Genomic DNA, 19885 nt, shown 5'->3' on the forward strand with positions numbered 1-19885 from the left:
AAATCTAAAACTGACCTTTAATCAAACCCTTAACTCTAACCCTAACCCTATACTTAACCAATTCTGGAATTATATATCGGTTTGCAGGTCAGGAATGTCCGTATAGTGTTTCCCGTGGAGATTGGAATATATATGAGCATCAGCACAGAGGCGTTCCCTAATCTACATATGCAAATACATGCTAGAACGCGCCAATAGAATGCGGCCAGGTGGTGTTTGGCTCTGCTCACTATGATGAATTTGCATCCATTGGAAAACGACAGGCGGTGGTCTCTGTCTTGGGTTAGTTATAGAAATATTTGAAAAGCACCGAAAGTGGCATTTAGTTTAAAAAAAATAAGTTAAAAAAGGCTTAGGATATGAGCAATATTTACATCCATCCACACACCAACTGAAGCGTAACGTTATAACACTCGGAAGGAGATTACAATCACATAGGATGGTTCCTCTTTAAAAACACGACGGCCCCACTCCATTACACATTTCACACCCAGTAGGTGGCGGTGACGCGCAGTTATTCGAGTTTGCCAGCTGCTTGGAGAGGAGAGTAAGAATTCAACAAGAAGTGGAAAACAGCAGAGAAACATGGCAGAGAAAGTGAGTGGTGAAATGTCGGAAGACAGTTCGGACTCCGCTGCTGCGGTGTCGCAAGACCTTCGGAGTGTTCTGGTCACCAGCGTTCTGAACCTAGAGAAGCTGGATAAAGATCTGTACAGGTAGCATACATTTAGCATACTGTTAGCTGGAGATAGATCTATACAGGTAGCATACATTTAGCATACTGTTAGCTGGAGATAGATCTGTACAGGTAGCATACATTTAGCATACTGTTAGCTGGATAAAGATCTGTACAGGTAGCATACATTTAGCATACTGTTATCTGGAGATAGATCTGTACAGGTAGCATACATTTAGCATACTGTTAGCTGGAGATAGATCTGTACAGGTAGCATACATTTAGCATACTGTTAGCTGGATAAAGATCTGTACAGGTAGCATACATTTAGCATACTGTTAGCTGGATAAAGATCTGTACAGGTAGCATACATTTAGCATACTGTTAGCTGGAGATAGATCTGTACAGGTAGCATACATTTAGCATACTGTTAGCTGGAGATAGATCTGTACAGGTAGCATACATTTAGCATACTGTTAGCTGGATAAAGATCTGTACAGGTAGCATACATTTAGCATACTGTTAGCTGGAGATAGATCTGTACAGGTAGCATACATTTAGCATACTGTTAGCTGGAGATAGATCTGTACAGGTAGCATACATTTAGCATACTGTTAGCTGGAGATAGATCTGTACAGGTAGCATACATTTAGCATACTGTTAGCTGGATAAAGATCTGTACAGGTAGCATACATTTAGCATACTGTTAGCTGGATAAAGATCTGTACAGGTAGCATACATTTAGCATACTGTTATCTGGAGATAGATCTGTACAGGTAGGATACATTTAGCATACTGTTAGCTGGATAAAGATCTGTACAGGTAGCATACATTTAGCATACTGTTAGCTGGATAAAGATCTGTACAGGTAGCATACATTTAGCATACTGTTATCTGGAGATAGATCTATACAGGTAGCATACATTTAGCATACTGTTAGCTGGATAAAGATCTGTACAGGTAGCATACATTTAGCATACTGTTAGCTGGAGATAGATCTGTACAGGTAGCATACATTTAGCATACTGTTATCTGGAGATAGATCTATACAGGTAGCATACATTTAGCATACTGTTAGCTGGAGATAGATCTGTACAGGTAGCATACATTTAGCATACTGTTAGCTGGAGATAGATCTGTACAGGTAGCATACATTTAGCATACTGTTAGCTGGAGATAGATCTGTACAGGTAGCATACATTTAGCATACTGTTAGCTGGATAAAGATCTGTACAGGTAGCATACATTTAGCATACTGTTAGCTGGAGATAGATCTGTACAGGTAGCATACATTTAGCATACTGTTAGCTGGAGATAGATCTGTACAGGTAGCATACATTTAGCATACTGTTAGCTGGAGATAGATCTGTACAGGTAGCATACATTTAGCATACTGTTAGCTGGATAAAGATCTGTACAGGTAGCATACATTTAGCATACTGTTAGCTGGATAAAGATCTGTACAGGTAGCATACATTTAGCATACTGTTAGCTGGAGATGGATCTGTACAGGTAGAATACATTTAGCATACTGTTAGCTGGATAAAGATCTGTACAGGTAGCATACATTTAGCATACTGTTATCTGGAGATAGATCTGTACAGGTAGCATACATTTAGCATACTGTTAGCTGGAGATAGATCTGTACAGGTAGCATACATTTAGCATACTGTTAGCTGGAGATAGATCTATACAGGTAGAATACATTTAGCATACTGTTTAGATAGATCTATACAGGTAGCATTCATTTAGCATACTGGATAAAGATCTGTACAGGTAGCATACATTTAGCATACTGTTAGCTGGAGATAGATCTGTACAGGTAGCATACATTTAGCATACTGTTATCTGGAGATAGATCTATACAGGTAGCATACATTTAGCATACTGTTAGCTGGATAAAGATCTGTACAGGTAGCATACATTTAGCATACTGTTAGCTGGAGATAGATCTGTACAGGTAGCATACATTTAGCATACTGTTAGCTGGAGATAGATCTGTACAGGTAGCATACATTTAGCATACTGTTAGCTGGATAAAGATCTGTACAGGTAGCATACATTTAGCATACTGTTATCTGGAGATAGATCTGTACAGGTAGCATACATTTAGCATACTGTTAGCTGGATAAAGATCTGTACAGGTAGCATACATTTAGCATACTGTTAGCTGGATAAAGATCTGTACAGGTAGCATACATTTAGCATACTGTTATCTGGAGATAGATCTGTACAGGTAGCATACATTTAGCATACTGTTAGCTGGAGATAGATCTGTACAGGTAGCATACATTTAGCATACTGTTAGCTGGATAAAGATCTGTACAGGTAGCATACATTTAGCATACTGTTATCTGGAGATAGATCTGTACAGGTAGCATACATTTAGCATACTGTTAGCTGGATAAAGATCTGTACAGGTAGCATACATTTAGCATACTGTTATCTGGAGATAGATCTATACAGGTAGCATACATTTAGCATACTGTTAGCTGGAGATGGATCTGTACAGGTAGCATACATTTAGCATACTGTTAGCTGGATAAAGATCTGTACAGGTAGCATACATTTAGCATACTGTTATCTGGAGATAGATCTGTACAGGTAGCATACATTTAGCATACTGTTAGCTGGAGATAGATCTGTACAGGTAGCATACATTTAGCATACTGTTAGCTGGATAAAGATCTGTACAGGTAGCATACATTTAGCATACTGTTATCTGGAGATAGATCTGTTATCTTGGAGATACAGGTAGCATACATTTAGCATACTGTTAGCTGGATAAAGATCTGTACAGGTAGCATACATTTAGCATACTGTTAGCTGGAGATATATCTGTACAGGTAGCATACATTTAGCATACTGTTAGCTGGATAAAGATCTGTACATTTAGCATACTGTTAGCTGGAGATAGATCTGTACAGGTAGCATACATTTAGCATACTGTTAGCTGGAGATAGATCTATACAGGTAGCATACATTTAGCATACTGTTAGCTGGATAAAGATCTGTACAGGTAGCATACATTTAGCATACTGTTAGCTGGAGATAGATCTGTACAGGTAGCATACATTTAGCATACTGTTAGCTGGATAAAGATCTGTACAGGTAGCATACATTTAGCATACTGTTATCTGGAGATAGATCTATACAGGTAGCATACATTTAGCATACTGTTAGCTGGATAAAGATCTGTACAGGTAGCATACATTTAGCATACTGTTATCTGGAGATAGATCTGTACAGGTAGCATACATTTAGCATACTGTTATCTGGAGATAGATCTATACAGGTAGCATACATTTAGCATACTGTTAGCTGGAGATGGATCTGTACAGGTAGCATACATTTAGCATACTGTTAGCTGGATAAAGATCTGTACAGGTAGCATACATTTAGCATACTGTTAGCTGGAGATGGATCTGTACAGGTAGCATACATTTAGCATACTGTTAGCTGGATAAAGATCTGTACAGGTAGCATACATTTAGCATACTGTTAGCTGGAGATGGATCTGTACAGGTAGCATACATTTAGCATACTGTTAGCTGGATAAAGATCTGTACAGGTAGCATACATTTAGCATACTGTTATCTGGAGATAGATCTGTACAGGTAGGATACATTTAGCATACTGTTAGCTGGATAAAGATCTGTACAGGTAGCATACATTTAGCATACTGTTAGCTGGATAAAGATCTGTACAGGTAGCATACATTTAGCATACTGTTAGCTGGAGATAGATCTGTACAGGTAGCATACATTTAGCATACTGTTAGCTGGATAAAGATCTGTACAGGTAGCATACATTTAGCATACTGTTAGCTGGAGATAGATCTGTACAGGTAGCATACATTTAGCATACTGTTAGCTGGAGATAGATCTGTACAGGTAGCATACATTTAGCATACTGTTAGCTGGAGATAGATCTGTACAGGTAGCATACATTTAGCATACTGTTAGCTGGATAAAGATCTGTACAGGTAGCATACATTTAGCATACTGTTAGCTGGAGATAGATCTGTACAGGTAGCATACATTTAGCATACTGTTATCTGGAGATAGATCTATACAGGTAGCATACATTTAGCATACTGTTAGCTGGATAAAGATCTGTACAGGTAGCATACATTTAGCATACTGTTAGCTGGAGATAGATCTGTACAGGTAGCATACATTTAGCATACTGTTAGCTGGATAAAGATCTGTACAGGTAGCATACATTTAGCATACTGTTATCTGGAGATGGATCTGTACAGGTAGCATACATTTAGCATACTGTTAGCTGGAGATGGATCTGTACAGGTAGCATACATTTAGCATACTGTTAGCTGGATAAAGATCTGTACAGGTAGCATACATTTAGCATACTGTTAGCTGGAGATAGATCTGTACAGGTAGCATACATTTAGCATACTGTTAGCTGGATAAAGATCTGTACAGGTAGCATACATTTAGCATACTGTTAGCTGGATAAAGATCTGTACATTTAGCATACTGTTAGCTGGAGATAGATCTGTACAGGTAGCATACATTTAGCATACTGTTAGCTGGATATAGATCTGTACAGGTAGCATACATTTAGCATACTGTTAGCTGGAGATAGATCTGTACAGGTAGCATACATTTAGCATACTGTTAGCTGGATAAAGATCTGTACAGGTAGCATACATTTAGCATACTGTTAGCTGGATAAAGATCTGTACAGGTAGCATACATTTAGCATACTGTTAGCTGGAGATATATCTGTACAGGTAGCATACATTTAGCATACTGTTAGCTGGATAAAGATCTGTACAGGTAGCATACATTTAGCATACTGTTAGCTGGAGATAGATCTGTACAGGTAGCATACATTTAGCATACTGTTAGCTGGATAAAGATCTGTACAGGTAGCATACATTTAGCATACTGTTAGCTGGATAAAGATCTGTACATTTAGCATACTGTTAGCTGGAGATAGATCTGTACAGGCATACATTTAGCATACTGTTACATTTAGCATACATTTGTTACTGTTCTGGAGATAGATCTGTACAGGTAGCATACATTTAGCATACTGTTATCTGGAGATAGATCTATACAGGTAGCATACATTTAGCATACTGTTAGCTGGAGATAGATCTGTACAGGTAGCATGCATTTAGCATACTGTTATCTGGAGATAGATCTGTACAGGTAGCATACATTTAGCATACTGTTATCTGGAGATAGATCTGTACAGGTAGCATACATTTAGCATACTGTTAGCTGGATAAAGATCTGTACAGGTAGCATACATTTAGCATACTGTTAGCTGGATAAAGATCTGTACAGGTAGCATACATTTAGCATACTGTTAGCTGGAGATAGATCTGTACAGGTAGCATACATTTAGCATACTGTTATCTGGAGATAGATCTATACAGGTAGCATACATTTAGCATACTGTTAGCTGGAGATATATCTGTACAGGTAGCATACATTTAGCATACTGTTAGCTGGAGATAGATCTGTACAGGTAGCATACATTTAGCATACTGTTAGCTGGATAAAGATCTGTACAGGTAGCATACATTTAGCATACTGTTAGCTGGATAAAGATCTGTACATTTAGCATACTGTTAGCTGGAGATAGATCTGTACAGGTAGCATACATTTAGCATACTGTTAGCTGGAGATAGATCTGTACAGGTAGCATACATTTAGCATACTGTTAGCTGGATAAAGATCTGTACAGGTAGCATACATTTAGCATACTGTTAGCTGGAGATAGATCTGTACAGGTAGCATACATTTAGCATACTGTTAGCTGGAGATAGATCTGTACAGGTAGCATACATTTAGCATACTGTTAGCTGGATAAAGATCTGTACATTTAGCATACTGTTAGCTGGAGATAGATCTGTACAGGTAGCATACATTTAGCATACTATTACCTGGAGATAGATCTGTACAGGTAGCATACATTTAGCATACTGTTAGCTGGAGATGGATCTGTAGAGGTAGCATACATTTAGCATACTGTTAGCTGGATAAAGATCTGTACAGGTAGCATACATTTAGCATACTGTTAGCTGGAGATAGATCTGTACAGGTAGCATACATTTAGCATACTGTTAGCTGGATAAAGATCTGTACAGGTAGCATACATTTAGCATACTGTTAGCTGGATAAAGATCTGTACATTTAGCATACTGTTAGCTGGATAAAGATATGTACAGGTAGCATACATTTAGCATACTGTTCGCTGGAGATAGATCTGTACAGGTAGCATACATTTAGCATACTGTTAGCTGGAGATAGATCTGTACAGGTAGCATACATTTAGCATACTGTTAGCTGGATAAAGATCTGTACAGGTAGCATACATTTAGCATACTGTTAGCTGGAGATAGATCTGTACAGGTAGCATACATTTAGCATACTGTTAGCTGGAGATAGATCTGTACAGGTAGCATACATTTAGCATACTGTTAGCTGGATAAAGATCTGTACAGGTAGCATACATTTAGCATACTGTTCGCTGGAGATAGATCTGTACAGGTAGCATACATTTAGCATACTGTTAGCTGGAGATAGATCTGTACAGGTAGCATACATTTAGCATACTGTTAGCTGGATAAAGATCTGTACAGGTAGCATACATTTAGCATACTGTTATCTGGAGATAGATCTGTACAGGTAGCATACATTTAGCATACTGTTAGCTGGATAAAGATCTGTACATTTAGCATACTGTTAGCTGGAGATAGATCTGTACAGGTAGCATACATTTAGCATACTATTACCTGGAGATAGATCTGTACAGGTAGCATACATTTAGCATACTATTACCTGGAGATAGATCTGTACAGGTAGCATACATTTAGCATACTGTTAGCTGGAGATGGATCTGTAGAGGTAGCATACATTTAGCATACTGTTAGCTGGATAAAGATCTGTACAGGTAGCATACATTTAGCATACTGTTATCTGGAGATAGATCTGTACAGGTAGCATACATTTAGCATACTGTTAGCTGGATAAAGATCTGTACAGGTAGCATACATTTAGCATACTGTTAGCTGGAGATAGATCTGTACAGGTAGCATACATTTAGCATACTGTTATCTGGAGATAGATCTGTACAGGTAGCATACAGTTATCTGGAGATAGATCTGTACAGGTAGCATACATTTAGCATACTGTTATCTGGAGATAGATCTGTACAGGTAGCATACATTTAGCATACTGTTATCTGGAGATAGATCTGTACAGGTAGCATACATTTAGCATACTGCTAGCTGGAGATAGATCTGTACAGGTAGCATACATTTAGCATACTGTTATCTGGAGATAGATCTGTACAGGTAGCATACATTTAGCATACTGTTATCTGGAGATAGATCTGTACAGGTAGCATACATTTAGCATACTGTTAGCTGGAGATAGATCTGTACAGGTAGCATACATTTAGCATACTGTTAGCTGGAGATGGATCTGTAGAGGTAGCATACATTTAGCATACTGTTAGCTGGAGATAGATCTGTACTGGCAGCATACTGGTAGCATATTGGTAGCATATTGGTAGCATATTGGTAGCATATTGGTAGCATATTGGTAGCATACTGGTAGCATACTGGTAGCATATTGGTAGCATACTGGTAGCATACTGCCCAACACTCACCTTTGGCCTGCTATTTTTATTTATTTTACCTTTATTTAACTAGGCAAGTCAGTTAAGAACAAATTCTTATTTTCAATGACTGCCAAGGAACAGTGTGTTAACTGCCTGTTCAGGGGCAGAACGACCTTGTCAGCTCAGAGATTTGAACTTGCAACCTTTCAGTTACTAGTCCAACACTCTAACCACTAGGCTACCCTGCCGCCCCCCTATCTTTTGTTGTTTAGTTGTACTATGGCAACTAAACAATCATCTGGGAAATTATGGTTCTCTCTCTCTCTCTCTGCGTGTGTGTGCGTGTGTTACAGAGGGACTCACCACTGGGTACCCCGTACCCGTCGTCTGTTTGGGGGTCAGATTATTGGCCAGGCCCTGGTGGCTGCAGCAGAGTCCGTTGGGGAAAACGTCTTGGCTCACTCTCTCCACTGCTACTTTGTACGGGCAGGTGAGGAGCTGACATTGTCAACATTACCACAACACTACCATAGCATTACCATAATATTACAACATTACCATAATATTACAACATTACCATAGCATTACCATAATATTACAACACTACCATAGCATTACCATAATATTACAACAATACCACAACACCTCCATAGCATTACCATAATACATAATATTACAACAATACCACAACTCTACCATAGCATTACCATAATATTACAACAATACCACAAGTCTACCATAGCATTACCATAATTTTACAACAATACCACAACACTACCATAATATTACAACAATACCACAACACAACCATAGCATTACCATAATATTACAACAATACCACAACACCTCCATAGCATTACCATAATACATAATATTACAACAATACCACAACACTACCATAATATTACAACAATACCACAACACTACCATAGCATTACCATATTACAACAATACCACAACTCTACCATAGCATTACCATAATATTACAACAATGCCACAACACTACCATAGCATTACCATAATATTACAACAATACCACAACTCTACCATAGCATTACCATAATATTACAACAATGCCACAACACTACCATAGCATTACCATAATATTACAACACTACCATAGCATTACCATAATATTACAACAATACCACAACACCTCCATAGCATTACCATAATACATAATATTACAAAAATACCACAACTCTACCATAGCATTACCATAATATTACAACAATACCACAACTCTACCATAGCATTACCATAATATTACAACAATACCATAACTCCACCACAGCATTACCATAATACATAATATTACAACAAACACAACCATAGCATTACCATAATATTACAACAATACCACAACACTACCATAATATTACAACAATACCACAACACCCCACAGGTTATACATATAACACATGCTTCTGCATTGCTTGCTGTTTGAGGTTTTAGACTGGGTTTCTGTGTAAACTCTTTGTGACATCTGCCGATGTAAAAAGGCCATTATAAATGTAATCCATGTATATATATATATATTATATATATGCCATTTAGCAGACGCTTTTATCCAAAGCGACTTACAGTCATGTGTGCATACATTCTACGTATGGGTGGTCCCGGGATCGAACCCACTACCCTGGCGTTACAAGCGCCATGCTCTACCAACTGAGCTACAGAAGGACAGCAACTTTTCACGGGGCCAGTGAGGAACTGATCATCAGTTAACATTACCACAACATGCCACAGATTATACACTCAACATTACCACAGATTATACACTCACCGTTTCCACAACATCCCACAGATTATACAGTCAACATTACCACAACATGCCACAGATTATACACTCAACATTACCACAACATGCCACAGATTATACACTCAACATTACCACAACATCCCACAGATTATACAGTCAACATTACCACAACATCCCACAGATTATACAGTCAACATTACCACAACATCCCACAGATTATACAGTCAACATTACCACAACATGCCACAGATTATACAGTCAACATTACCACAACATCCCACAGATTATACAGTCAACATTACCACAACATGCCACAGATTATACACTCAACATTACCACAGATTATACACTCAACATTACCACAACATGCCACAGATTATACACTCAACATTACCACAGATTATACAGTCAACATTACCACAACATGCCACAGATTATACACTCAACATTACAACAGATTATACACTCAACATTACCACAACATCCCACAGATTATACAGTCAACATTACCACAACATACCACAGATTATACACTCAACATTACCACAGATTATACACTCAACATTACCACAACATCCCACAGATTATACACTCAACATTACCACAGATTATACAGTCAACATTACCACAACATCCCACAGATTATACAGTCAACATTACCACAACATTACCACAGATTATACACTCAACATTACCACAGATTATACACTCAACATTACCACAACATACCACAGATTATACACTCAACATTACCACAGATTATACACTCAACATTACCACAACATCCCACAGATTATACAGTCAACATTACCACAACATCCCACAGATTATACAGTCAACATTACCACAACATCGCACAGATTATACACTCAAAATTACCACAACATGCCACAGATTATACACTCAACATTACCACAGATTATACAGTCAACATTACCACAACATGCCACAGATTATACACTCAACATTACCACAACATTACCACAGATTATACACTCACCATTTCCACAACATCCCACAGATTATACAGTCAACATTACCACAACATCCCACAGATTATACAGTCACCATTACCACAACATGCCACAGATTATACACTCAACATTACCACAACATCCCACAGATTATACACTCAACATTACCACAACATCCCACAGATTATACACTCAACATTACCACAACATCCCACAGATTATACAGTCACCATTACCACAACATCCCACAGATTATACAGTCACCGTTTACACAACATCCCACAGATTATACAGTCAAGGTCCAGATTGAATTTGCCCTGCTCCAACTAACCTACCCTATACTGACTACTAACCCTTAATGACTCAATACCCCCTAAAGACACAATACCCCATAATGACACACTACCCCATGAATATACACTACCCCATAATGACACACTACCCCATAATGACTCGATACCCCATAATGACACACTACCCCATGAATATACACTACCCCATAATGACACACTACCCCATAATGACTCGATACCCCATAAATACACACTACCCCATAATGACTCGATACCCCATAATGACACACTACCCCATAAATATACACTACCCCATAATGACACACTACCCCATAATGACTCGATACCCCATAATGACACCACAATACCCCATAATGACTCAATACCCCATAATGACACAATACCCCATAATGACACCACAATACCCCATAACGACTCAATACCCCATAATGACACCCTATAATGGCACAATGCCCCATAATGACTCAATACCCCATAATGACACAATACCCCATAATGACACCACAATACCCCATAACGACTCAATACCCCATAATGACACCCTATAATGGCACAATGCCCCATAATGACATCACAATACCCCATAGACTTCACACTACCCCATAATGACACACTACCCCATAATGACTCGATACCCCATAATGACACACTACCCCATAAATATACACTACCCCATAATGACACACTACCCCATAATGACTCGATACCCCATAATGACACCACAATACCCCATAATGACACCACAATACCCCATAATGACTCAATACCCCATAATGACACAATACCCCATAATGACACCACAATACCCCATAACGACTCAATACCCCATAATGACACCCTATAATGGCACAATGCCCCATAATGACATCACAATACCCCATAGACTTCACACTACCCCATAATGACACAATACCCCATAATGACACCACAATACCCCATAATGACTCGATACCCCATAATGACACCACAATACCCCATAACGAATCAATACCCCATAATGACACCCTATAATGGCACAATGCCCCATAATGACATCACAATACCCCATAGACTTCACACTACCCCATAATGACACAATACCTCATAATGACACCACAATACCCCATAATGACTCAATACCCCATAATGACTCAATACCCCATAATGACACCACAATACCCCATAAAGACACCCTATAATGGCACAATGCCCCATAATGACACAATACCCCATAATGACACCACAATACCCCATAATGACACAATACCCCATAATGACTCAATACCCCATAATGACTCAATACCCCATAATGACTCAATACCCCATAATGACTCAATACCCCATAATGACTCAATACCCCATAATGACTCAATACCCCATAATGACATCACAATACCCCATAGACTTCACACTACCCCATAATGACACAATACCCCATAATGACACCACAATACCCCATAATGACTCAATACCCCATAATGACTCAATACCCCATAATGACTCGATACCCCATAAATACACACTACCCCATAATGACACACTACCCCATAAATATACACTACCCCATAATGACTCGATACCCCATAATGACACCACAATACCCCATAATGACACAATACCCCATAATGACTCAATACCCCATAATGACTCAATACCCCATAATGACACAATACCCCATAATGACACCCTATAATTGCACAATGCCCCATAATGACATCACAATACCCCATAGACTTCACACTACCCCATAATGACACAATACCTCATAATGACACAATACCCCATAATGACACCACAATACCCCATAATGACTCGATACCCCATAATGACACCACAATACCCCATAACGACTCAATACCCCATAATGACACCCTATAATGGCACAATGCCCCATAATGACATCACAATACCCCATAGACTTCACACTACCCCATAATGACTCAATACCTCATAATGACTCAATACCCCATAATGACTCAATACCCCATAATGACTCAATACCCCATAATGACTCAATACCCCATAATGACTCAATACCCCATAATGACTCAATACCCCATAATGACACCACAATACCCCATAAAGACACCCTATAATGGCACAATGCCCCATAATGACTCAATACCCCATAATGACTCAATACCCCATAATGCCACAATACCCCATAATGACACCACAATACCCCATAACGACACAATACCCCATAATGACACCCTATAATGGCACAATGCCCCATAATGACTCAATACCCCATAATGACATCACAATACCCCATAAAGACTTCACAATACCCCATAATGACCCAATACCCCATAATGACCCAATACCCTATAATGACTTCACAATACCCCATAATGACTTCACAATACCCCATAATGTGGTCCTTCTGTAGCTCAGTTGGTAGAGCATGGCGCTTGTAACGCCAGGGTAGTGGGTTCGATTCCCGGGACCACCCATACGTAGAATGTATGCACACATGACTGTAAGTCGCTTTGGATAAAAGCGTCTGCTAAATGGCATATATATATTATTATTATAATGACTTTACAATACCCCATAATGACTCACTACCCCATAATGACACACTACCCCATAATGACAGAATACCCCATAATGACATCACAATACCCTATAATGACATCACAATACCCCATAAAGACTTCACAATACCCCATAATGACCCGATACCCCATAATGACCCAATACCCTATAATGACTTCACAATACCCCATAATGACTTCACAATACCCCATAATGACACACTACCCCATAATGACAGAATACCCCATAATGGGTTTGTCATGGGAATTTCATAATTCCTATATGTGTTAATTAACCAATTCAATTTGAAATCACTCTGTCTGTTTCTAACGTCTTATTTTAAGGAGATAATAGTATTTATTCTCGGAGAGCACTGCCATAGAACCACGTACAACAATTTATATACTGTATAAAATATGACGTCATTGGTTATAGAATGAATCTCCTCCTCTCGACCAAGACAAAGCAGGTTCAAAAGTTTATTCCAACCCTCCAACCCTCCAACCGTCTACTCATGACACACACACTATATATCAAGATTAACTTCTGAAGTCTCACCATTATCTATCACTATTTAGCAGACAGTTCCAGATAGGGAAACCCTGGAGAGGCTCTCGCTGTCTTATCTAAACGCCCCAGAGTTATAGTTGAGTCGGTTCAAACAGGTGAATGATCCTCTTTGCTTACTTACAACCCATTCCTCCCCAACCGAGTTGGAATGGTGATTATTATGTTTAATTAGACCTTGTTCAGGCGACATAATCTCTTCCTTATGTACTAACTTTATTAATCAGATATAATAAAACAGGGTAGAGTTTAATGAGTTATAGTCCTATTTAAATGTAGATATTGTTTAGTCATTATTCATAAAATTCCTAACAGTAAATAGTGTAAATACTTTGTGAATACACTGTATCTAGTGCAAAGGTAATGGGGCGAACTCCGTGGAGTTCAATGTCATGCGTCTGCTTTTCGGCATGGCGTTTCTTCGGCTCGGCAGGCCTGGAGGAGGTGTGCAGTATAACCTCTGACCTAAACCTTCCTAACATATAGCCCTACCTCTGTGCCAGGAGACCCCAAGGTGCCAGTGCTGTACCAGGTGGAGAGGACCAGAGACGGTCGTAGTTTCAGCGTGCGGTCAGTGAAGGCCATCCAATACGGTCAGCCCATCCTCATCTGCCAGGCCTCCTTCCACAGTAACCAGCCCTCTCCTCTGCAGCACCAGTTCACCATGCCCTCTGTCCCCCTCCTGAAGACCTGCTGACGGGGGAGGAACTCATACAGCTCTACCTCAGGTAACAGTGTAATAACAGTGTAATAACAGTGTAATAACAGTGTAATAAGTGTAATAACAGTAATAACAGTGTAATAACAGTGTAATAACCAGGGGTTGCAAACAAAATCATTTTCCTTTAGTTCTGATCAGAACCACTATTCTTTTTTTTTTCGTTCCACAGTTCCGACCAGCAAAATAAAGTTCTGAACCATTCAAACAATCAAAGTTGTTTTATATCGTTCCTTTATGTTCCTTTTTAAACCTCTGAAATATATATTTATAATGGTCCTGGTTCTGTGTAACTCAGTTGGTAGGACATGGCAATGCCAAGGGTTCACTCTGAACTGATCCTATCCACATTCTGTGTGTGTGTGTTCCAGTAAGCCAGACTTGGCTGAGAAAGCCAAACAGGGCCTGAACAAGCTGCTAGCTGATGAGGTTCCCATAGAGATTAAACCTGTCAATCCTCCAGACTTCTACCGCTGCGTTGCCATGGAACCCAAGAAGCTGTACTGGGTGCGCGCTAGAGGCCACATCGGTAAGAAAAAGAGCCTGTGTATGACTCTAACCCAGGGCTGCCCTTCCCTCTTCCTGGAGATCTACAGTCCTGTGGTTTTCAGTCCAACCCTAACCTACCATACCTGGTTCAGGTATTGGTAAGCAGCTAATTAAGCAGCTAATTATTTACTCCAAATTAGGGTTGGCGTGAATCTACAGGAGGGTAGCTCAGCAGGAAGAGAGTTGGGCAGTCCTGCTCTGACCCTCCCTGCTCTGACCCTCCCTGTTCTGACCCTCCCTGCTCTGACCCTCCCTGCTCTGACCCTCCCTGCTCTGACCCTCCCTGCTCTGACCCTCCCTGCTCTGACCCTCCCTGCTCTGACCCTCCCTGCTCTAACCCTCCCTGCTCTGACCCTCCCTGCTCTGACCCTCCCTGCTCTGACCCTCCCCGCTCTGACCCTCCCCGCTCTGACCCTCCCCGCTCTGACCCTCCCTGCTCTGACCACTCTGCCAGAGGGAGATGCAGTAAGCTGTGTGTGTTGCCCCAGGTAAAGGTGATATGAAGCTCCACTGCTGTGTGGCAGCCTATGTGTCAGACTATTCGTTCCTGGACACTGCTCTCCTGCCCTACCCCGGGCAGCGCGCCACTTTCTTAGCCTCTCTGGATCACGCCATGTGGTTCCACAACACCTTCAGGGCAGACGAATGGATGCTCTACGAGACTGAGAGCTCTTGGACTGGTATGGACACATACACACTCACTACCCACTCACACACACACCCACCCACTCACTCACCCACACACACACTTCTCACCCACACACACTTCCCACCCATACACACAGAGAGACAGGTATGGACACACAGAGACACATACACTCACGCACGCGGACACGCAAAGTTACGGGCAGCAGCATTCCAACTGGTTCTCTGTGTTAAGTCTTCCCACATGCTAACGTACGTGTGTGTGTGTGTCCACCAGGGGGCAGCAGAGGGCTGGTTCAGGGACGTCTGTGGAGGAGAGACGGGGTGCTGGCTGCCAGCTGTGCCCAGGAGGGGGTACTCAGGGTCAAGGCCTTGACGACCAGCGCCGTGGCGAACGAGAGCAAGCTATAACCATGACAACCTTTTAAATGGTTAATGAAGCCATGTAGAGTCAGGAGACTGGCTGCGTTTACACAGGCAGCCCAAATATGATCTCTTTTCCGCCAATTGTTTTTTTGACCGATCACATCAGATCTCTTCACGTATATTTGTCAGAGCTAATATAATTGGTCAAAAGACCAATTAGTGAAAACAAGTCTAAATAGAGACACCCTGCTGACAAACGGCTGGTGGCCACGGTGTGTTAGTGATCACCTGCTGGGTGTTGACGAACGGCTGGTGGCCACGGTGTGTTAGTGATCACCTGCTGGGTGTTGATGAACGGCTGGTGGCCACGGTGTGTTAGTGATCACCTGCTGGGTGTTGATGAACGGCTGGTGGCCACGGTGTGTTAGTGATCACCTGCTGGGTGTTGATGAACGGCTGGTGGCCACGGTGTGTTAGTGATCACCTGCTGGGTGTTGATGAACGGCTGGTGGCCACGGTGTGTTAGTGATCACCTGCTGGGTGTTGATGAACGGTTCAACCTCATCCCCAGCCTTCAACTTCAGCCTCCATCCCCAGCCTTCATCCCCAGCCTTCAACTTCAGCCTACATCTCCAGCCTCCATCCCCAGCCTTCAACTTCAGCCTACATCCCCAGCCTCCATCCCCAGCCTTCAACTTCAGCCTTCATCCCCAGCCTACATCTCCAGCCTCCATCCCCAGCCTTCAACTTCAGCCTACATCCCCAGCCTTCATCCCCAGCCTACATCCCCAGCCTTCAACTTCAGCCTACATCCCCAGCCTACATCCCCAGCCTACATCCCCAGCCTTCAACTTCAGCCTACATCCCCAGCCTTCATCCCCAGCCTCCATCCCCAGCCTTCAACTTCAGCCTACATCTCCAGCCTCCATCCCCAGCCTTCAACTTCAGCCTACATCCCCAGCCTTCATCCCCAGCCTACATCCCCAGCCTCCATCCCCAGCCTTCAACTTCAGCCTTCATCCCCAGCCTCCATCCCCAGCCTTCAACTTCAGCCTACATCCCCAGCCTTCATCCCCAGCCTACATCTCCAGCCTCCATCCCCAGCCTCCATCCCCAGCCTTCAACTTCAGCCTCCATCCCCAGCCTTCATCCCCAGCCTTCATCCCCAGCCTCCATCCCCAGCCTTCATCCCCAGCCTTCAACTCCAGCCTACATCCCCAGCCTTCATCCCCAGCCTTCAACTTCAGCCTACATCCCCAGCCTTCATCCCCTGCCTACATCCCCAGCCTTCAACTTCAGCCTCCATCCCGTGCCTACATCCCCAGCCTCCATCACCAGCCTTCAACTTCAGCCTTCATCTCCAGCCTTCACCCCCTTATGCATCTACAATCTACTGAACCATGTGGTGATGATTATAATGAGTTGATTCTGACTGAATATATTTTCTGACCAAGATAAAGATTTCCATATATATTAACTATTTTATATTTAATGATTTTACCTTTTTAAATGATTTGATAATTGTTGTTTCTATTTGTTGTGTCTATTGTGGTTCCATAAGCTTCCCTTATTAATTGTTCATATTTCAATAATGTCTATCTTTTCAGGAATGTACAGGAAATGTACAGTCAGGTCCAGTAATGATTGACATCCTTGATAAAGACGAGCAACAAAGACTGTATAAAATAAATCATTGAAATATTTAGCTATATTGTATGCAAAAAATGTAATTTGTTATTTTATCCTAGAGATTTTGTTTAACAAGTAATAAAAAAATCTCAAAGATAGGGGTTGAAATTATTGTCACTCTTGTTTTCAATACTCTAGCACCCTCACCTTGTGAGGATAATGACACTGAGCTTTTCTCTAACATGTTTTATGAGACTGTAGAACACGTGTTCTCCAATCAGATTCTGTATGGAGGAATAGACCATTCTGATTGGAGAACACATTGGGAGGGATCTTCGTCTGTGCTTATTGACTGCTCTCTTCAATCCAAACCGCAGGTTCAAGTCTTGATCATTGCAAAATGTTGATTTTTGTGGTCAATGAACCATTTCTTTATAGATTTTGATTAGCGCTTGGGGTGTAAAACCCACCACTGGTGTGCCTGGCCAAAGAGCTCCATTCTCTTGTCATCTGATCACAGCACCGGTTCCAATCCAAGTGCAGAATGTTGTTTATCAAACTCCAGCCAGTGCTGTGGTCAGATGGCATGAAAATAAAAACATTCGGCCACGCACACCAGTGGTGAGTTTGGCGTTGATGTTATGGGGCTATTTTGCTTCCACTGGTCCCGGGGGCTCTTGTTAAGGTCAACGGCATCATGAACTTTATCCTGTACCAGGACATTTTAGCCTGGTTGACAGGTTTTTTTTTTACCCTGCTGTAGGTTTTCACTCCAAGTGGATCTTCCAGCAAATTCTGTGTGGATGGAATGGATGTAAACTGAACAAAAATACAAACTATTTTTTTCAATGATTTTTAAAAAGATAAATGCAACAATGATTTTACTGAGTTACAGTTCATATAAGGAAATGAGTCAATTTAAATTAAATTAAATCCATTAATCTATAGATTTCACATGACTGGGCAGGGGAGCCAGGCCCAGACAATCAGAATGAGTTTTTCCACACAAAAGGGCTTTCTTACAGACAAATACTCCTCAACACCCTCCCATCCCCCCTCAGACGATCCTGCAGAAGAAGATGCCAGATGTGGAGGTCCTGGGTTGGCGTGGTTACACGTGGTCTGCGGTTGAGGAGGTCCTGGGTTGGCGTGGTTACACGTGGTCTGCGGTTGAGGAGGTCCTGGGTTGGCGTGGTTACACGTGGTCTGCGGTTGAGGAGGTCCTGGGTTGGCGTGGTTACACGTGGTCTGCGGTTGAGGAGGTCCTGGGTTGGCCTGGTTACACGTGGTCTGCGGTTGAGGAGGTCCTGGGTTGGCGTGGTTACACGTGGTCTGCGGTTGAGGAGGTCCTGGGTTGGCCTGGTTACACGTGGTGTGCGGTTGAGGAGGTCCTGGGTTGGCCTGGTTACACGTGGTCTGCAGTTGTGAGGCCAGTTGGACGTACTGCCAAATTCTTTAAAATGACATTGGAGGCAGTTTATGGTAGAGAAGTGAAGTCAATTGTCTGGCAACAGCTCTGGTGGACATTCCTGAGACTGACAAAAACAGCTTCTATCTCAAGGC

The 19885-nt window shown here is 41.4% G+C and overlaps 1 protein-coding gene across 1 annotated transcript; it reads left to right on the forward strand.

Moving 5' to 3' along the window:
- The first annotated feature begins 260 nt into the window (after nucleotides 1-260).
- Nucleotides 261-18484, forward strand: acot8 (acyl-CoA thioesterase 8). Its single transcript, XM_052506615.1, is given in 7 exon segments — nucleotides 261-716; nucleotides 8632-8768; nucleotides 14919-15086; nucleotides 15089-15143; nucleotides 15505-15662; nucleotides 16171-16362; nucleotides 16605-18484. Coding segments are annotated over 7 exon segments (975 nt in total). The 5' UTR covers nucleotides 261-585; the 3' UTR covers nucleotides 16739-18484.
- The last annotated feature ends 1401 nt before the right edge of the window (nucleotides 18485-19885 follow it).

The sequence above is a fragment of the Oncorhynchus keta genome, unplaced genomic scaffold, assembly GCF_023373465.1.
Source record: "Oncorhynchus keta strain PuntledgeMale-10-30-2019 unplaced genomic scaffold, Oket_V2 Un_contig_269_pilon_pilon, whole genome shotgun sequence".
NCBI classification, from domain to species: Eukaryota; Metazoa; Chordata; class Actinopteri; order Salmoniformes; family Salmonidae; genus Oncorhynchus; species Oncorhynchus keta.